Raw genomic sequence first — 15,352 nt, forward strand, 5'->3', positions numbered from 1 at the left:
CTTCTCTCTTGGGATCAGTGCTTTCTGTAAGCTTTTTTCATCTTTTTTTTTTTTTCCTTTTTCCATTTTCTGCCACGCCAGTGGCATATGGAAGTTCCCTGGCCAGGGATCAAATCCGAGCTGCATCTTTGACCTACACCATAACTGCAGCAGCACTAGATCCTTAACCCACTTTGCCGGGGCTGGGGTTCGAACTGGCAATGCCACAGAGATAAGCCAGATCATTAACACACTAAGCCATAGTGGGAACTCCAGCGTAGTCTTTTTCACATAAGCTTCTCTGGTTCCCACATAAGAAGTCCTGGAGGCCTGGACCTGCTGAGCGGAGTCCCCCTTCCATAATATTTCACCACTCCAAATGCCAGACAGTCCAGAGAAGGGGCCAATTGGACTGTGAGGGGAGGAGAGCCAAGGTCAGTTACTGTGGAAGGGGCCTGCCCGTCAGTAGGACCTGACCTGGGGCAGGGAGCAGGGAGCATGACTTGATCTATGGATCAGTGGAGCCCAGGGCCAAAGCAGGGAGGAGTTGGGTGGAGGTGAAGGAAGATACATTAGGGTGTTTTTTTGTTTTGTTTTGCTTTTTGCTTTTTAGGGCCACACTCATGTTCAGGCTAGGGGTTCTCATCAGAGCTACAGCTGCTGACCTAAACCACAGCTCACAGCAACGCTGGATCCTTAACCCGCTGAGCAAGGCCAGGGATCAAACCCAAAACCTCATGGTTCCTAGTCAGATTTGTTTCTGCTGCGCCATGATGGGAACTCCCATGTTTGGGTTTAAATGAAGGAATGACACACTTTAAACCAATAGTACATAATGCCAAGCACTTTGTCAAGTACTGTAGTGTGATTCCATACAAGCTATCCCCATTTCACAGATGAGGAAATTGAGGCTCAGAGTTCTTGAATCTTTAAGTCACTTTGCCCAAAGTCACAAAAACTAAGTGCAGCAAGGTTTGAATCCAGGCCTGTCTCAGTCTAGAATGTGGAAGCTTAGCCTCTGGGCTAAGAGGTCAATGGCCAAGAACTGGACAAATTCTGTTGGGTTTTGTTTGTTTGGTTTTGCTTTTTTTTTTTGGCAGGCTGCACCTGTGGCATATTCCCTGGTGGAAGTTCCCTGTCTAGGGGTTGAATCAGAGCTGTAGCTGCTGGCCTACGCCACAGCCACAGCAATGCAGGATCCGAGCTCACGGCAATGCCGGATCCTTTAACCCGCTGAGCGAGGCCAGGGATCAAATCCGCATCCTCATGGATACTAGTCGGGTTCATAACCGGCTGAGCCACAATGGGAACTCCCTAGACACATGTTAATTATCACCAGTCATTACCTGATAACAATACAACTGTTAAGTAGAGCTGGAGTTGTAGCAGTGCAATGACCAGTTTGGGGTGGGGGGTGGAGTTGTTTCTCCCCAAATTCAGGCAGAGGCTGGATTAGATTTTGTTGGAGACTCAAGTGTTTGATGCAGGTGATGCAGTACCCCAGTCCTGGTACTAGGGTTCTAGCTGCTAGAGTATAAGGAGATTCCCAAGGTCTGCCCCCAACCCAGAGATTTGGATGTATTTGTTTTTGGATGGGCCCTAGGAGCTGGTCTTTTTCAAAGGGCAATTCTGGTCTGTAGCCAAGTGTGAGGTTCACTGGCTTGGATTGATCCCTGGGACCCCTTCTAACACAGATTCTGTGATCTGTGTGCCCTAACATCCACCATGGGGAAGCATTCCTTTGGGTTAGGCATTGCCCTCTCCCCCAACTGCCTCCTTGGATCACAAAGGCCTTAGAGAGAGTGGCTGCACCTGCTCCCCTCCAGGATGAACAGCAAGCTCTCTAGAAGGCAGAGAAGACTGTCAAGATGGAGGCTATAGGAGCCCCACTGCCAAGTTCAGTGGGGAGAGTAGAGCCAGCTCATCTTCCCTTGTTGCCCTCTCCACTCCATGCTATGCAGAGCACCAGTCCCCAAAAGACTGCCCCTTGCCCCACTGGACCTTGGTCATGTGCAACCATCCCTACTTTCAGTCCCTTAGTCTTTCTCAGAAACACTGCCCAGTGGGGCCAGCTTCCCAGGCATGACACGCAATTCCGCAGTTTGTCTGGCCTGGAGGGCCCTCTCCCAGGCTCTGGGAGACCAGCAATTCAGGCAGGGAAGCAGGCCAGAGAGCCATTCTCAATGACCTTTGGTTTCCTGGGAAGGACTCAGAATCAGTAAAAGTTTAGCAAGTGCCATTTAATCGTTGCCAGAACTTAAAAACTTTTTTTTTTTTTAAACCACCTAGACTTGGTTCCCATTGTGGCTCAGTAGGTTATGAACCCCACTAGTATCCATGAGGATGTGGGTTCGACCCCTGGTCTCACTCAGTGCATTAAGGATCCAGCATCGACGTGAACTGTGTTGTAGGTTGCAGATGTGGCTCAGATCCTGCGTTGCTGTGGCTGTGGCGTAGGCTGGCAGCTGCAGCTCCAATTCAGCCCCTAGCCTGGGAATTTCCGTATGCTTCGGGTGCAGCCATAAAAAGTAAAAACAAATAAACAAACAGATAAAACCGCCTAGACTTCTAGACTTTCTGGGGAGGTAAAAGATCATTTGAGGACTCTAAATGAAAAGATCTTTGATTAGTTTTGCTCTTTCTTAGAAAGAAAATCTCCAAGCTACCTGCTTGTAAAATTAAATAGAAAGTACAAAATGAACTCAGTAACTTGTGTGTGACCTCAGGTGAGTTGATGTCACCGGCTGAACCCTCAGTTTCCCCATCTGCAAAGGTCACTGGCCCAGTGGTTAGGTAGGAAGTGGCAGCAGGCAGAGGACTTGGCTGTTGAGACAGAGGTGTAAATTGGGAGCCCTAGAGTCTGTGCCAGAAACCTCTGGTGCGCCCAGCATGCAGAGGTTCTCAGGCCAGGAAGTGAACCTGTGCCATAGTAGTGACCTGAGCCACAGCAGTGACAATGCCAGATCCTTATTCACCAGGCCATCAGGTAACCCCTGATCACTGTTGTTTTTTTTTTTTAATCTGCTTCTCTTTCAGGTTCCTGATATCCCACTCGCTCCCATTTTGCGAGGGGAAATGCAGTCATTGACATGTTAGTATAAAAACACTTCTCTCAGAGCTCTTTCCATGGAAACCCGAGCCTTTCATTCATTCAGTATTATTTACTGAACCCCCTCTACCAGAACCTGGACTTGGCACAGAGACTTCAAAGATGAAAAAAGACAGCATTTCTGTCCTCAGGGTCCTTCCTCAACTTCCAGCCAAGGAAGAACAGAAGAAATAACATATTTTAGGGGGGAAATACTGCCTTCTTGGAAAGCCTGGATTTGAAGTGAAGTTCTTGGTTCTATTCCTTTTCTGATTTAATTTAATTAATTAATGTATTTATTTTTGGCTGGAAGTTCCTGGGTTTGGGCTCAAACCCATGCTACAGTAAGGACCTGAGCCACTGCAGTGACAATGCCGGATCCTTAACCTGCTGTGCCAGAAGGGAACGCCCCTTTGTTGATTTTTTTTTTTCTTTTTAGGGCCGCACCTGCGGCATATGTAAGTTCCCAGGCTAGGGGTCGAATCAGAGCTGCAGCTGCCAGGCTATACCACAGCCACAGAAATGCTGGATCTGAGCTGCATCTTCGACCTAAGCCACAGCCCAGATCCTTAATCCACTGAATGAGGCCAGGGCTTGAGCCCCCATCTTTATGGATACTAGTCAGGCTTGTTACTGCCGAACCACAATGGGAACTCCCCCTTTTGCTGATTCTATAATCACCCTTCCTGTTGCCCTAGAGCTTGGAGGCCATCTAAGAATTTTCAGAGCCAGGATCTCACTTAACACTCTTGAAATCCTAGATAACACTCGTGAGAGCCTGAAAGGCATCTCCAGTTTTACTGTGAGAAAACAAAGCCTTACAGAGATTAAACTACCTGCTCATGGTCACACAGGTTGCCCAGTCACCTGGACTCAAACCAGGTATTCTGGTACAGCTATTTTGGAAATAACATTTGCCTTGGATTTGGACCTGGGATTTCAGTAACTGTGGCCCAGAGTAAGGGAGGCAAGAGGAGGAGAGAGCTCGTGAACTTTGGGCTGAAATGACCTAGACTCTGATCTTTTTTTTTTTTTTTTTTTTTTTTGCAAAAGGGCCGCATATGTGGCATATGGAAGTTCCCTGGCTAGTGGTCAAAATGGCGCTATAGCTGCCAGCCTGCACCACAGCCACAGCCACAGCCACACAGGATCTGAGTCGCATCTGCAACCTACACCACAGCTCATGGCAATGCCGAATTCTTTAACCCACTGAACAAGACCAGGGATTGAATCTGCGTCCTCATGGATACTAGTCAAGTTCGTTATTGCTGAGCCATGATGGGAACTCCCACCCAGTCTCTGATCTTGACTTGCAACCATTCTGACCTTGACCTTCAGACCAGCAGTAGGACTATAGGCAATAATCACAACCATGAAGAGCTTATCTTGAACTCTCACTTATCTTACACATCCCAGAAGCTGTGCACTAGTATCACCATTTGAGAAATGAAATGATAATCACTGGGCTGTTTCATGCTCTTCCCACCATTCAGTCCATCCACCAGTATCTAGGCAAGTTCCTTAGTTCTCTGATCAAAAAACTAGGGATAGCAGGAACAATGGCTTACTGGAAAAGGCATATTACCTGCAGACGACAGAAAGGAGTAAATACTTTATAAGTGCCAACGTCCTACCCCTTCCCTTCCTGAAAACTGTTGCAGCTTAAAACTTAGAGGTACCAAGAAAATACAGATACATGCTAGCCTTTGGACCTCAATATCACTCTTTCTACCTGCCTTCTTATTGCCCAGATTTTCCTAATGGTGGGGGGGCTGGAGTTAGGGCAGCATTTCTCAGGAGTGTGGCTCTAACTCTTTTCCTTACCCTAAGAATGAAACATCAAAGGATAACCTAGGGGGAGTTCCCTTCATGGTTAATGAACCTGACTAGGACCCACGAGGATGAGGGTTTGATCCCTGGCCTCGATCAGGGGGTTAAAGATACAGCGTTGCCGTGAGCTGTGGTGTGGGTCGCAGACGTGGCTTGGATCCGGCATTCCTGTGGCTGTGGCGTAGGCGGGCAGCTGTAGCTCCGATTAGACCCCTAGCCTGGGAACTTCCATATGCCACGGGTGTGGCCCTAAAAGAAGCAAAAGAAAATTAGAGAGGAAGGGCCACAGGCACTAGATAACCCAGATGCCCCAGGAATGGCTCACCGAACTGCAAGTGCCCACCACTCCTCAGCACCCAGGGCCACAGAGATTGAGGGTGGAGGCTCTAGCAGGGTTTGTGGACATGTCTGAGGGTCAGAGATTTTCCCATCAGGCAGGCGAGACTGAAAGATAAACTATTCCCAGGCTCAAGAGAACATAGAGAAGGCACTCAGGCTCATTCTGGAAGGGGAGTGAGTGCCTGGGAAGAGGGTGGTTCTAGGCAAGGGGAACAGAAGTGTAAGAAGGTCAGACATGACATGGAGCCTGGCACTGGGGGAGGGGGGGACACAACACTGAAGAGGCTGCTGGAAGCGGGGTTACTACACCACTGTGGGGGGAGACAGATTTGTCTACCCTCCAGGCAGTCCACCAGAGTTGTATACCCTGAACTCTTCTCTCTCCAGCCCCATTTGCATCAGCACAGATGGGTATGTGTGCCAGCGTGAGTGGAAGCTTTGCATTTATATGATCTCCAGATCATTTGGGGTCAGAGACTCTCCCATTCCTGGGCCTATGAAGGGTCCAGGGAGGAATAAGACAGTTGCTGCCTTCAAAGTGCTTAGAGCTGCTCACATAAAGGAAACTTTCTGAGGCATTAAGTATCTTTATATAAGGTATTTCTTATGAATGCAAAAAAGAAAAAAATAATGCAAATGCCTAACAAGAGATAAGTTGTATTATGGCACATTTAATGGGGGTTAAGCAATTATTAAAAATTATGACTCAAGAACTTAAAAAAGGGAGTTCCCGTCGTGGCGCAGTGGTTAACGAATCCGACTAGGAACCATGAGGTGGTGGGTTCGGTCCCTGCCCTTGCTCAGTGGGTTAACGATCTGACGTTGCCGTGAGCTGTGGTGTAGGTTGCAGACGCGGCTCGGATCCCGTGTTGCTGTGGCTCTGGCGTAGGCCGGTGGCTCCAGCTCCGATTCGACCCCTAGCCTGGGAACCTCCATATGCCGCGGGAGCGGCCCAAGAAATGGCAACAACAACAACAAAAGACAAAAAAAAAAAAAAAAAAAAAAAAAAAAAGAACTTAAAAAGGAACATTCATGATAAATTTAAGGGGAAAAAAGGAGTATTTAAACTGTTCAGCAATTTTTTTTTTTTTCATTTTTGGCTGCTCCAAAGCATATGGAATTCCTAAGCCAGGAATCAGATCCGAGCCACACTTGCAACCTAAGCCACAGCCACTGCAATGTCAGATCCTTGACCCACTGTGCTGGGGCAGGGATCAAACCTGCAACCCAGCACTCGCAAGATCCTGTTGCACCACAACAGGAAATCTCTGTTCAGCAATTTTGTTTTTTAAAATATGCACAGACAAAAAAGACTGGAAGGAAATATCAATAATTTTGTCTCTACATGATAGATTGTTTTCTAAACTATTTTTTTCCTTCTGCCTTTTTAGGGCCACACCCATGGCATACGGAGGTTCCCAGGCTAGCAATCAAATATGAGCTGTAGCTGCCAGCCTACACCACAGCCACAAGGGCTCTGAGCCACATCTGTGACCTACACTACAGCTCACGGCAATGCGGGCTCCTTAACCCACTGAGCAAGGCCAGGGATCGGACCTGAGTCCTCATGGATACTAGTGTTTGTTAATCCCTGAGCCATGATGGGAACTCTTCTAAACTATTTTATAATCTACCAACTATTCAGTAATAGGCATGTATTGCTATATGATTAGAATAGCAATAAACACTAGTCTCATGTTATGGAAAAATGCAGTAATGGGAATCAACTGTGTCCCCTGCATTATTTTTTACTCTTTGGGCCTCAGCTTCCTCTTCTATAAAACATGGACCTGAAGGACAAGGTGAGAAATCCCTCCTCTTTGAAAAAATTCAAACTAACTTCTAGAGGATATCTACGTTTGGAAAATGGGCCAGGCTCCTCCTCCTAGAATATGGAGGGTCTGGAGCAGAATCTTGAGGGAAAGGAGGACCTGGATTGGTATGGGGTGGTGGGGAGAAGGGAAGGGGAAGGCAAAGGAGGAAAAGCATTGCTGGGCCAAAGTTGGAGGCAGGGAGGTAGGAGGTAGATGGGCCACCGGGCTGAGAACAGCTGGGACTTGTTAGGCCAAGTCAATTGGGCCTTGCTTATCTTTGATAGGTCAAGGAAAAAGGTAATGGCAGGAGCTGAGCTCTGCTGGAGTAGAAAGATAAGATGACCACTTTTTTTTTTTGATTGTACAGTTGCATTATTTAATTATAATTATAATAAATTCTTTGATGGAGAGGAAATCAGAATCAGATCTAAGAAGACTTCAGCATTCCAAGAATGATGTCAAATGACCCCCTTCATGGTGGATTATGCACTTATTTACTATGAGATATATTTCTTCTTCAGAGATTCCGTTTGTGTATAAATTGTAGATTTCTGGTTTGCAGATATTCTGAAGTTTTGAATCACTCCCGGGGTCAGGGAGACCTCCCCAATTACACATGCAGAGAAAGGCTCCTAGGGGTCAGAAAGGGAAAGGGAGGGGTACCAGGCCATAATAAGTCCTGATACCGTCCTGGCATTCTTTGCTCTGGAATCCCTCTTTGCCAAAAAACTGCAAACTCCTATCAGGGAGGGTCCTGTGTCCAGTCAGATGTGAGAAATAAAACAAGATAATTGGCTAAAGGAAAACAAAGACCCGGAAGAACTGTGCTTTAAAGAGTGATTTAAATCACCTCTCTGGTGCACTCCTCACCGCCCCCCCCCCCCCCCCCCCCCGTGGGGGACGAGGACACGACTTGCCTGCACCGGCATGCCTCTTTAGGGTGTGTATTACTGCCTTACTTCTGATTTAAACTACTTCTGTGGGTGCTCTCCCACATGTGTACTGTGACTCTAACAATAAATAAACTTTATACCTGTTTTCACTGTCTTTGCCTCCTTGAAACATTTTTGCTCTCAATAGGGGGCAAGAATCAGGCCAGTTCTGCTTTTAGCCTCTAGTCTATGGCTAGGATTTCTGGTTTTCAACCAGATTCAATTGCTGAGCAGAAAACTAATATCTCACTCCAAACCATCACCCACTGCTGTCTCTCCAAGATCAGCACCACCTAATGAGACCTATTCTAGAGAAGGGGCTAGGAGTGGAAAAAAGAGCCAGATTGGACAGAGGCCTGTGAAGGGTGGTCATGATATCTGGGAAGTCACAGGATGGCTCTATCTGGAGGTGCCAGAGGCTGGAAGTCCCTAGAAAATGCTGGGTAAAGTGAAACATCATCACTCATGGAGATGCCTGATTCCTATAGGAGGCAGTTTCCCTCATCCTAAGGTCTGACTGAATAAAGTGCTGGCAATGGAGGTGGTGGGAAATCTTGGTGCCCCTGACCTTTCCATAGCACAAAGTGGCTGCTCAACAATTATTTACTAATGTTATAGTTAAAGATATTGCTTATCTATAATCCTCAATTTACTCATTCGTGAAATGGCAGGTTAGTGATTATACTTTGTTGGGGTAACTAAGTCACAGGCGAACATTGTACATATTTCTACACTCCATGCTGCTGTAGGATGGTGCCGGTTCTATTTTGGCTATTGAGGCTCTGAAGGGTTCTCCAAGGTCTGAGATCCTAATTGGTTCATGACTGCAAACCCAGCTTTTCTCACTCCACCGGCACTATGCATTGCTTCAAACCTTAAAATCCAGGTTTGGCGGGGGAAAGTCAGAACAGAAACCAACTTCTGCAAGGTGACAGATCACACCTGGAGACGCCAGATTCTGGGAGGCGCTAGGCAGTGTCTTTCCCGAGCCTCCGACCGGAATGCCTGGGGTTGCAGCTCCAGGCGGGGGCGGGGCGCCCAGGAGGGGCCAAGCAGCTCTGCGGGGCTAAGGGCTGCTGTGCCTTAAGCGCTACCTGAGGTGGGCGCCGGTTTGTACAAGGTGGCGTCAAAGACCGGCCCCAGTAGGCGTGGGTTTTCAAAAGTCAGAGGAAAACCCACCAGACGCCGCGCTCTTGAGGCTTACAGAGGGGAGTCACCACAGACCCACCCAAGCCTGGGGCTCTGAAAAGGAGGAGGGGAAAAGATGCCTGAGTGTGTGTTGGGTGGTATTTAAACCGGGGAGGAGAGGACCCAAAAGCTGAGAGAAGGGGGCGGCGAATGGGACCTCGATCATACAAGGTCCCCCCCTCCCGGGGCTAATCTTTTGGATACCCGTGACTCACCTAGAGTCCTATTCAGTGACTGCGGGGCGGGAGGGGTGTTTGAGATCTAAGTCCCACCCTCTGGGCTGGAAGCCTGAGGCCAGAGAGGGGAAGTGATTTCTTCAAGGTCACGCAGCAAAGGGCGCCCAGCCCAGGCCAAAGCCTAGGTGTTCGGCCTCCCCTGGGCCATCAATCCCAGGCCCCAGGCCCCAACAGTTCTGCGCTGGGAGGGAAGGAGACGGTGGACGAGGACTGGGTGGCTGGATTTGAGGGTGAAAGCGCGTTGGACACCCTATAACCCCAGATCAGAGTACATAGTTGGGACTCCTTGAAGCCGAAGACGCAAGAGTCCCGCTTTGGGCGCTCCCTCGCCTGGGGCCGCCTGGGTGGGATGATGACGAGGCACAAGGGGGCGCGGGGTGCCCGGCACCCGGTTCCACCTCCCGCAAGCTGGGATGGCGCGGTGCGCGCGGTCCCTTTAAGAAAGTTCGCTAGATGAGTTCATCAAAGTTTAAAAACTAGTCGTGGAGAAGGGAAAGGGGAAAGATGAGAGAGGGAGAGAAAAAGGACAAGGAAGAGAGGGGAAAAGCCCCGCCAGAGGCTGGCGCGCCACGGCCCGGGCCGGGGCGAGCCCGCAGTGGGCTGCGGGGATTGGCTGCACGTTCCCCCGGAGACCGCAGGGAGGGAGGGGGAAGGGGCTGGCCGGGCCCCAGCTGAGGCCGGTTCCGGCCCCCGCCCCCCGCCGCCGCCGCGGGCGCACTCGCGGGTCGCAGTGAAAAGGCGGAGGCGGCGGCCGCTCCGGCTCCGCTCCGGTTCCCAGTGCCTCCGTCGCCGCACCCGCCAAACTTGATGTGACCCCAACCCGACGCGGCGGCTGCCTTTCACCGCCCCTCGCAGCCCCCACCGCCACCCCGCCCCGCAGCCCCGGAGCGCACCGCTCACCGCGCCCCTTCCCACCTCCTCGCTGGGGCCGGGCGCCGCGCTCGCCCTCGGCGTTCCCTTCTCCTCGCCACCCCCACCCCACCCCCCGCACCATGAGCAACCTGAAGCCGGACGGCGAACACAGCACCAGCACGGACACCAGCACCGTCACGGGGTCGGGCTCCGGCGGCACCCTGGAAGAGGAGGTGGGTATGCGCCCCAGGATTTGTCGGGCGAAGTGCACGCGGAGGTGGGCGGGGGACTGGGCACGCGGGGCCCCCCGCGCGGTCTGGCAATCGCTCCCGGCGCCTTCCCGCCGCTGCCCTTCGGCCGGAGAGGAGCAGCCCGTGTCCGGCGGGCGGGGGCGTGCGGCCTGGGCTGCCCCGCCGGGCGGGCATTGTCTCCCCGAACTCCCGGGCTCCGGGCGGGCGGCGAGCCGACTGCCGTCCGTGGTCCCGAGGTGGACGAGCGGCGCCGCGTCCGCCCCATATCTGCTGCCCGCCAGCCCTTGGTTCTTCACTCTTGTCCCGGCTTGCTGCCCTCTTATACTGCTCCCGCGTGGCCGGGTCTCCCGCCTCGGCTGGGAGGAACTGAGCGGGATTAGCACGGTGGGCGGGCGGCACCCTCACTCCTTTGCACTTTCCACCCTGACCCCTCCCCGTGACCTTGGAGGCCTGGACCGGCCGCGCGGCACCTTGGTTCACTAGAGCTGAAGTCTTGGGGGCGGGGGTGCAGGGGGTGGACGAGTTTTCTTCACGGCCTCAGAGTCTGGGCTTTGGCAAAGATGTCAGCTGGCAGTTAGAATTGGGAAGGAGATGCCTAAGGACACTCAGTTCCCAGTTCTCCTCCCTCTGGTTTTGCTCTGGTAGCCAAGCCAGGACTCCAAAGCTGGCCATGGTGGGATTCTGCAAGGAAGGTCCACTGGCCGTGTGCTGAGAGGAAGGAGTCTGAGACGGCTTCGTGGAATCACCAACAGCTGGGTGGTTAATTGGATGGCGAAATCTGGGAGGGTGTGTGGGTGCGTGTGTGGGTGTGTGTGTGTTGAGGGGGAGGTAGTGTGGTGGATATAAACCTTAAGGCTATCAGTGAATGGAGACCAGGAGCTGGGCGGGCAGAGACAAAAACTGGTCTGGAAAGGGGACAGACCTCATAGCTTTCTCAAGGGGCCTCTGCTGTGTCATTCTAGGGCTGAGAGACCCTTCCTGCTGCACCCTGGTATGCTCTTGACCAGGAAACCAAAGGCGATTTATCCACCCTGAGCTCCCTTCCTCTTGGTCTGGGGAAGAAACCGCAGAGCCCCTGGTGGGGCAGGCATTGATGCCTCCTTCCAATCCAGTGTTGGGCGCAGGCCTGCCGTGCTATAGGTTTGGTGCAGAATGGCGGCACTGGCCCACAGCTGGGCTGGGCTCCTCACTGTGGGAGGGATGGTGGGAGGGTCACACTGCCAGCTCCCACGCTTAGCAATTCAGAGGCCTGCTGCCAGCCCGAGTCCGCCAATGGCATGGCATCTTGAGAATCTAGGTCTGTTATCCTCTTTTTGTGGGAATGGAAAGGAGGAATAGACAGCCCTTCACGCTGAAGGAGGGCTTGACATCTGTCTATTAGTGTCGTGTGGGCTCTAATGGGCCAGGGGTTCTTTTGGTTCCCGAAGGTCTGGTCCTTCTTGAACCTTGATGCTGATAGGTCTTTGGCTTTGGGACCCTATCCTGACTCTACCCGGTTGTTGACAATCTCCCCTGAGAGTTGGGGGAGGGTGACAGCAGGGTTGCTGGTGTGTGTGATCTCTACTGAAATTAGGGGAGGGTAGCCTTCTTCTGTGAAGCCAGGCATGGACCCAGAAACACTTCTGCTAGAGGGTTGACTTCAGCAGGCACTTTACTCCAGCAAAGAGACCCTCAGACCTACCCCTTTGAAGTGGGAAGGATGAACCACGTGGCCACTGTAAAGTCTTGGAGAAAGTGGTTGAGGTATTGGTCATGTTTTTCTAAGTGCCTTTTCTGAGAGAAAGGGCAGAATCTTCAATAAGTGGAATCCCTGCTTTCCTTTTTTGTGGGCAGAGGTGGGTTACAGCCCTGTAGTGCTTCAGGGAGTCAGTGCAGCTGATGCTGTCAGAGGGGTAGGAAGCATGGGCTCTTGATCAATAGAGATCTAAAACTAAGGGTCCCAGTGATCTGGAGCCCAGGGTCTGCTCTGATCAGGCAAGCACAAGAATGGCCTCTTCCCCTCATTAGGCTTCTGAACCGTGGGCCAAGAGCTCCTCTGCTGGGTTCCATCTTGGATTGGTGGTTTGAGCAGGAACTGGACTTATCTTTAGCCTAGATGCCCTCTAGGCAGGCGGTTCTGCAACCTCCAAGAGCCACCATTGGGGATATTAGCATTAGTAGTGGTAATTTACTCTTATGGCTTACCCAGGCTCTTTGCAGCTGGCTACTGGAGATTAGCTAAAGCAAACCTAGGGAACCAAGGAAGAAGTTAAAGGTCAACCCTCCCTGAGATGTGGCTGGGTAGGAGGACATTATAGACTTGTAGGGATGGAAAAGGCATTCCAGGAAGAGGGAAGTATAAAAATGCGGGGTAGGAAGTACCAGTTGTGGCTCAGTGGTAATGAGCCTGGCTAGTATCCATGAGGATGCAGGTTCCATCCCTGGCTGTGCTCAGTGGGTTAAGGATCTGGTGTTGCTGTGGCCTGTGGTGTAGGTAGCAGATGCAGCTCAAATCCCATGCTGCTGTGGCTGTGGTGTAGGCTGACTGCTATAGCTCTGATTAGACCCCTAGCCTGGGAATTTCATATGCTGCACCTTCAGCCCTAAGAAACAAAAATAAAATAAAATAAAAATTGGGGGATAGATTGAGGAACCCCATGGCTTGTTTGGGTGACTACTGGGAATTTGCTATGTTGCAGTAATATTGGGGACCACTAAAAACAGCTGAGATCATTCAGGCTTGGAGGAAATTGGTCTTTTTTTTGCCACTTGGGAAGAAGATGTGTCAGAAGCTTTGAAAACTTTTAACCCTTTGAATGTTAAGGAGGGCAGCGAGGAATTAAGGGCAAGATCTAAGCGTCCCTTTTAGTTTTGTCTTTTTAGAGCTGCACCCATGGCAAATGGAAGTTCAGGCTAGGGGTCTAATTGGAGCTGCAGCTGCTGGCCTATGCCATAGCCACAGCAATGCCAGATCTGAGCCACAGCTGTGACCTACACCACAGCTTTCGGCAACACTGGATCCTTAACCCACTGAGCAAGGCCAGCGATCGAACCCACATTCTCATGGATACTAGTTGTGTTCATTACTGCTGAGCCACGGCAGGAATTCCCTGTCTTAGTGATTCTTGAAGGATGATTGGATAGTTAGTGTTTCTGGGGAAGGGTATACATGGTTTGAAAGCATATTTTATTTTGAAAATGGAGATTTTACTTTGATGATACAAGGTAGTATTAAGTTGGAATAATTACTCACTGGGGACCCCCTGAGAGGAGGTCGGTATTTGGAATCTTAGGGTGGGGAGGTTCAAGTTTCTAAGAGTTAAAGAAGTTTTATGCCAGCCTAATGGTAAGCTATAGAAGGGCAGGGATTAATGGCAGCTAAGGGAGCTTCCATTTGACCTGAGGGTCTGGGCCTCTCAATGCCCTTCTATCATCATCTTTGCTTGTCCATTGCATCCACCAAAGCTGGGCCAAGATGGCTCCTTGCTGGACCAATCGTGTGTCTTCTAGGGGTCTCTGAGGAACCAGCTTAGATCCCTGGCCTTTGGAGGATGGGCCAGGGTTAGCACTCAAATTAGTGAAGGAGGCGTTCCCATCGTGGCTCAGTGGTTAACGAATCCAACTAGGAACCATGAGGTTGCGGTTCCATCCCTGGCCTTGCTCAGTGGGTTAAGGATCTGGTGTTGCCGTGAGCTGTGGTGTAGGTCACAGATGCGGCTTGGATCCGGCGTTGCTGTGGTTCTGGCGTAGCCTGGCAGCTACAGCTCCGATTGGACCCCTAGCCTGGGAACCTCCATATGCTGTGGGAGCGGCCCTAGAAAAGGTGAAAAGACAAAAAAAATTAGTGAAGGAATTCTAGAGTCTAGTGTGTGACATGGGCACTGCCCCTTTTCTCTGCCATTACAAGCATTTGACAGAATCTGGGGCATCTTGGTGTTCTGTCTGCAGACTTTTGTTGGTGTGAGGGCACAGTTTCGGGACTTTTAGCTGGAAACAGTACCCAGGCAGGTAGATCCAGGCAAATTCTGGTAGGTTAGCCCCCCCCCCCCAGGGCTTGTGGACGTGTTTTGAGCACTTTGTCATTTTAATTCATTTAACTTTCACAATAGCACTATCAAGTATTTACTTTATTACCATTTTATAAATGAGGAAACAGACACAGAGAGGTTAAATGGTTTTCATGTAGCTAGTAAGTGGGTAAGTTGGGGTTTGAACCCGGAGTTTGCTCTTAACACACTATACCTGCTCTTCTGTTTTATACTGGGGGGTTGCTAAGACTTGGTGGTTGGGGGAGAAGAGGATCTACAACTAAAGCTTTTTAGGGCTGAACTTTAGGTGCCGGGGTCCCAAGTAGAAGCCCAGGGATTGGCTCCAGGGCTCTTTGGGCTGGTGGCATCCCAAGACTGGGTGATGGGAGTTGTCAGCTCCTGCAGGAGGAGCATTTTTATCACAGATATTGTTTAGAATTGTCATTGGGTGATGATAAAAACCAGAGCAGGTCACTTCTCTGCATCTACCTTGTAGCCTAATGTGGGGCTGACCGCCTTAACACTTCCTGCCCCCCTTGATTCCCTTTTGCTTGGGGCATCTTAACTAAAGACATGCTGCTTGAAAGTGACTGCCTGTCGTGTTTTGGGGGGCCACTTGCTTGGGTCTCCTTATCTTCTCCTTCCCTGTATGTGGGCAGCCTGGCTGGTTTGCCCCAGTAAGAACCAGCTTCTAAATCCCATTCAGCTTTGGACATTCTGATTTCTCCATCTCTCGGGTAGGACAGAGGGGAAAAGGCTGAAACTAGAGGCAAGATGTGAACTGCTGGATGTTTTGCTCTGCTCTTCAGCTCTCCACCCATTTATCCTACTGGTTC

At 50.7% G+C, this 15,352-nt stretch overlaps 1 protein-coding gene across 4 annotated transcripts in view; it reads left to right on the plus strand.

The window, feature by feature from the left end:
- RBPMS2 (RNA binding protein with multiple splicing 2) overlaps positions 10,065-15,352 on the plus strand; it is a 37,226-nt gene continuing 31,938 nt past the window's right edge. Inside the window, exon 1 of one of the 4 annotated variants that reach the window (XM_021093786.1) lies at positions 10,065-10,491. In XM_021093786.1, the coding sequence (XP_020949445.1) occupies positions 10,399-10,491 (93 nt within the window). In that variant the 5' untranslated portion in view covers positions 10,065-10,398. The remainder of the gene's footprint in view (positions 10,492-15,352) is intronic. The other 3 variants (XM_005659495.3, XM_005659493.3, XM_005659494.3) reach the window with 3 other exon arrangements.

This window comes from Sus scrofa, chromosome 1, assembly GCF_000003025.6.
Source record: "Sus scrofa isolate TJ Tabasco breed Duroc chromosome 1, Sscrofa11.1, whole genome shotgun sequence".
Taxonomy (NCBI): domain Eukaryota; kingdom Metazoa; phylum Chordata; class Mammalia; order Artiodactyla; family Suidae; genus Sus; species Sus scrofa.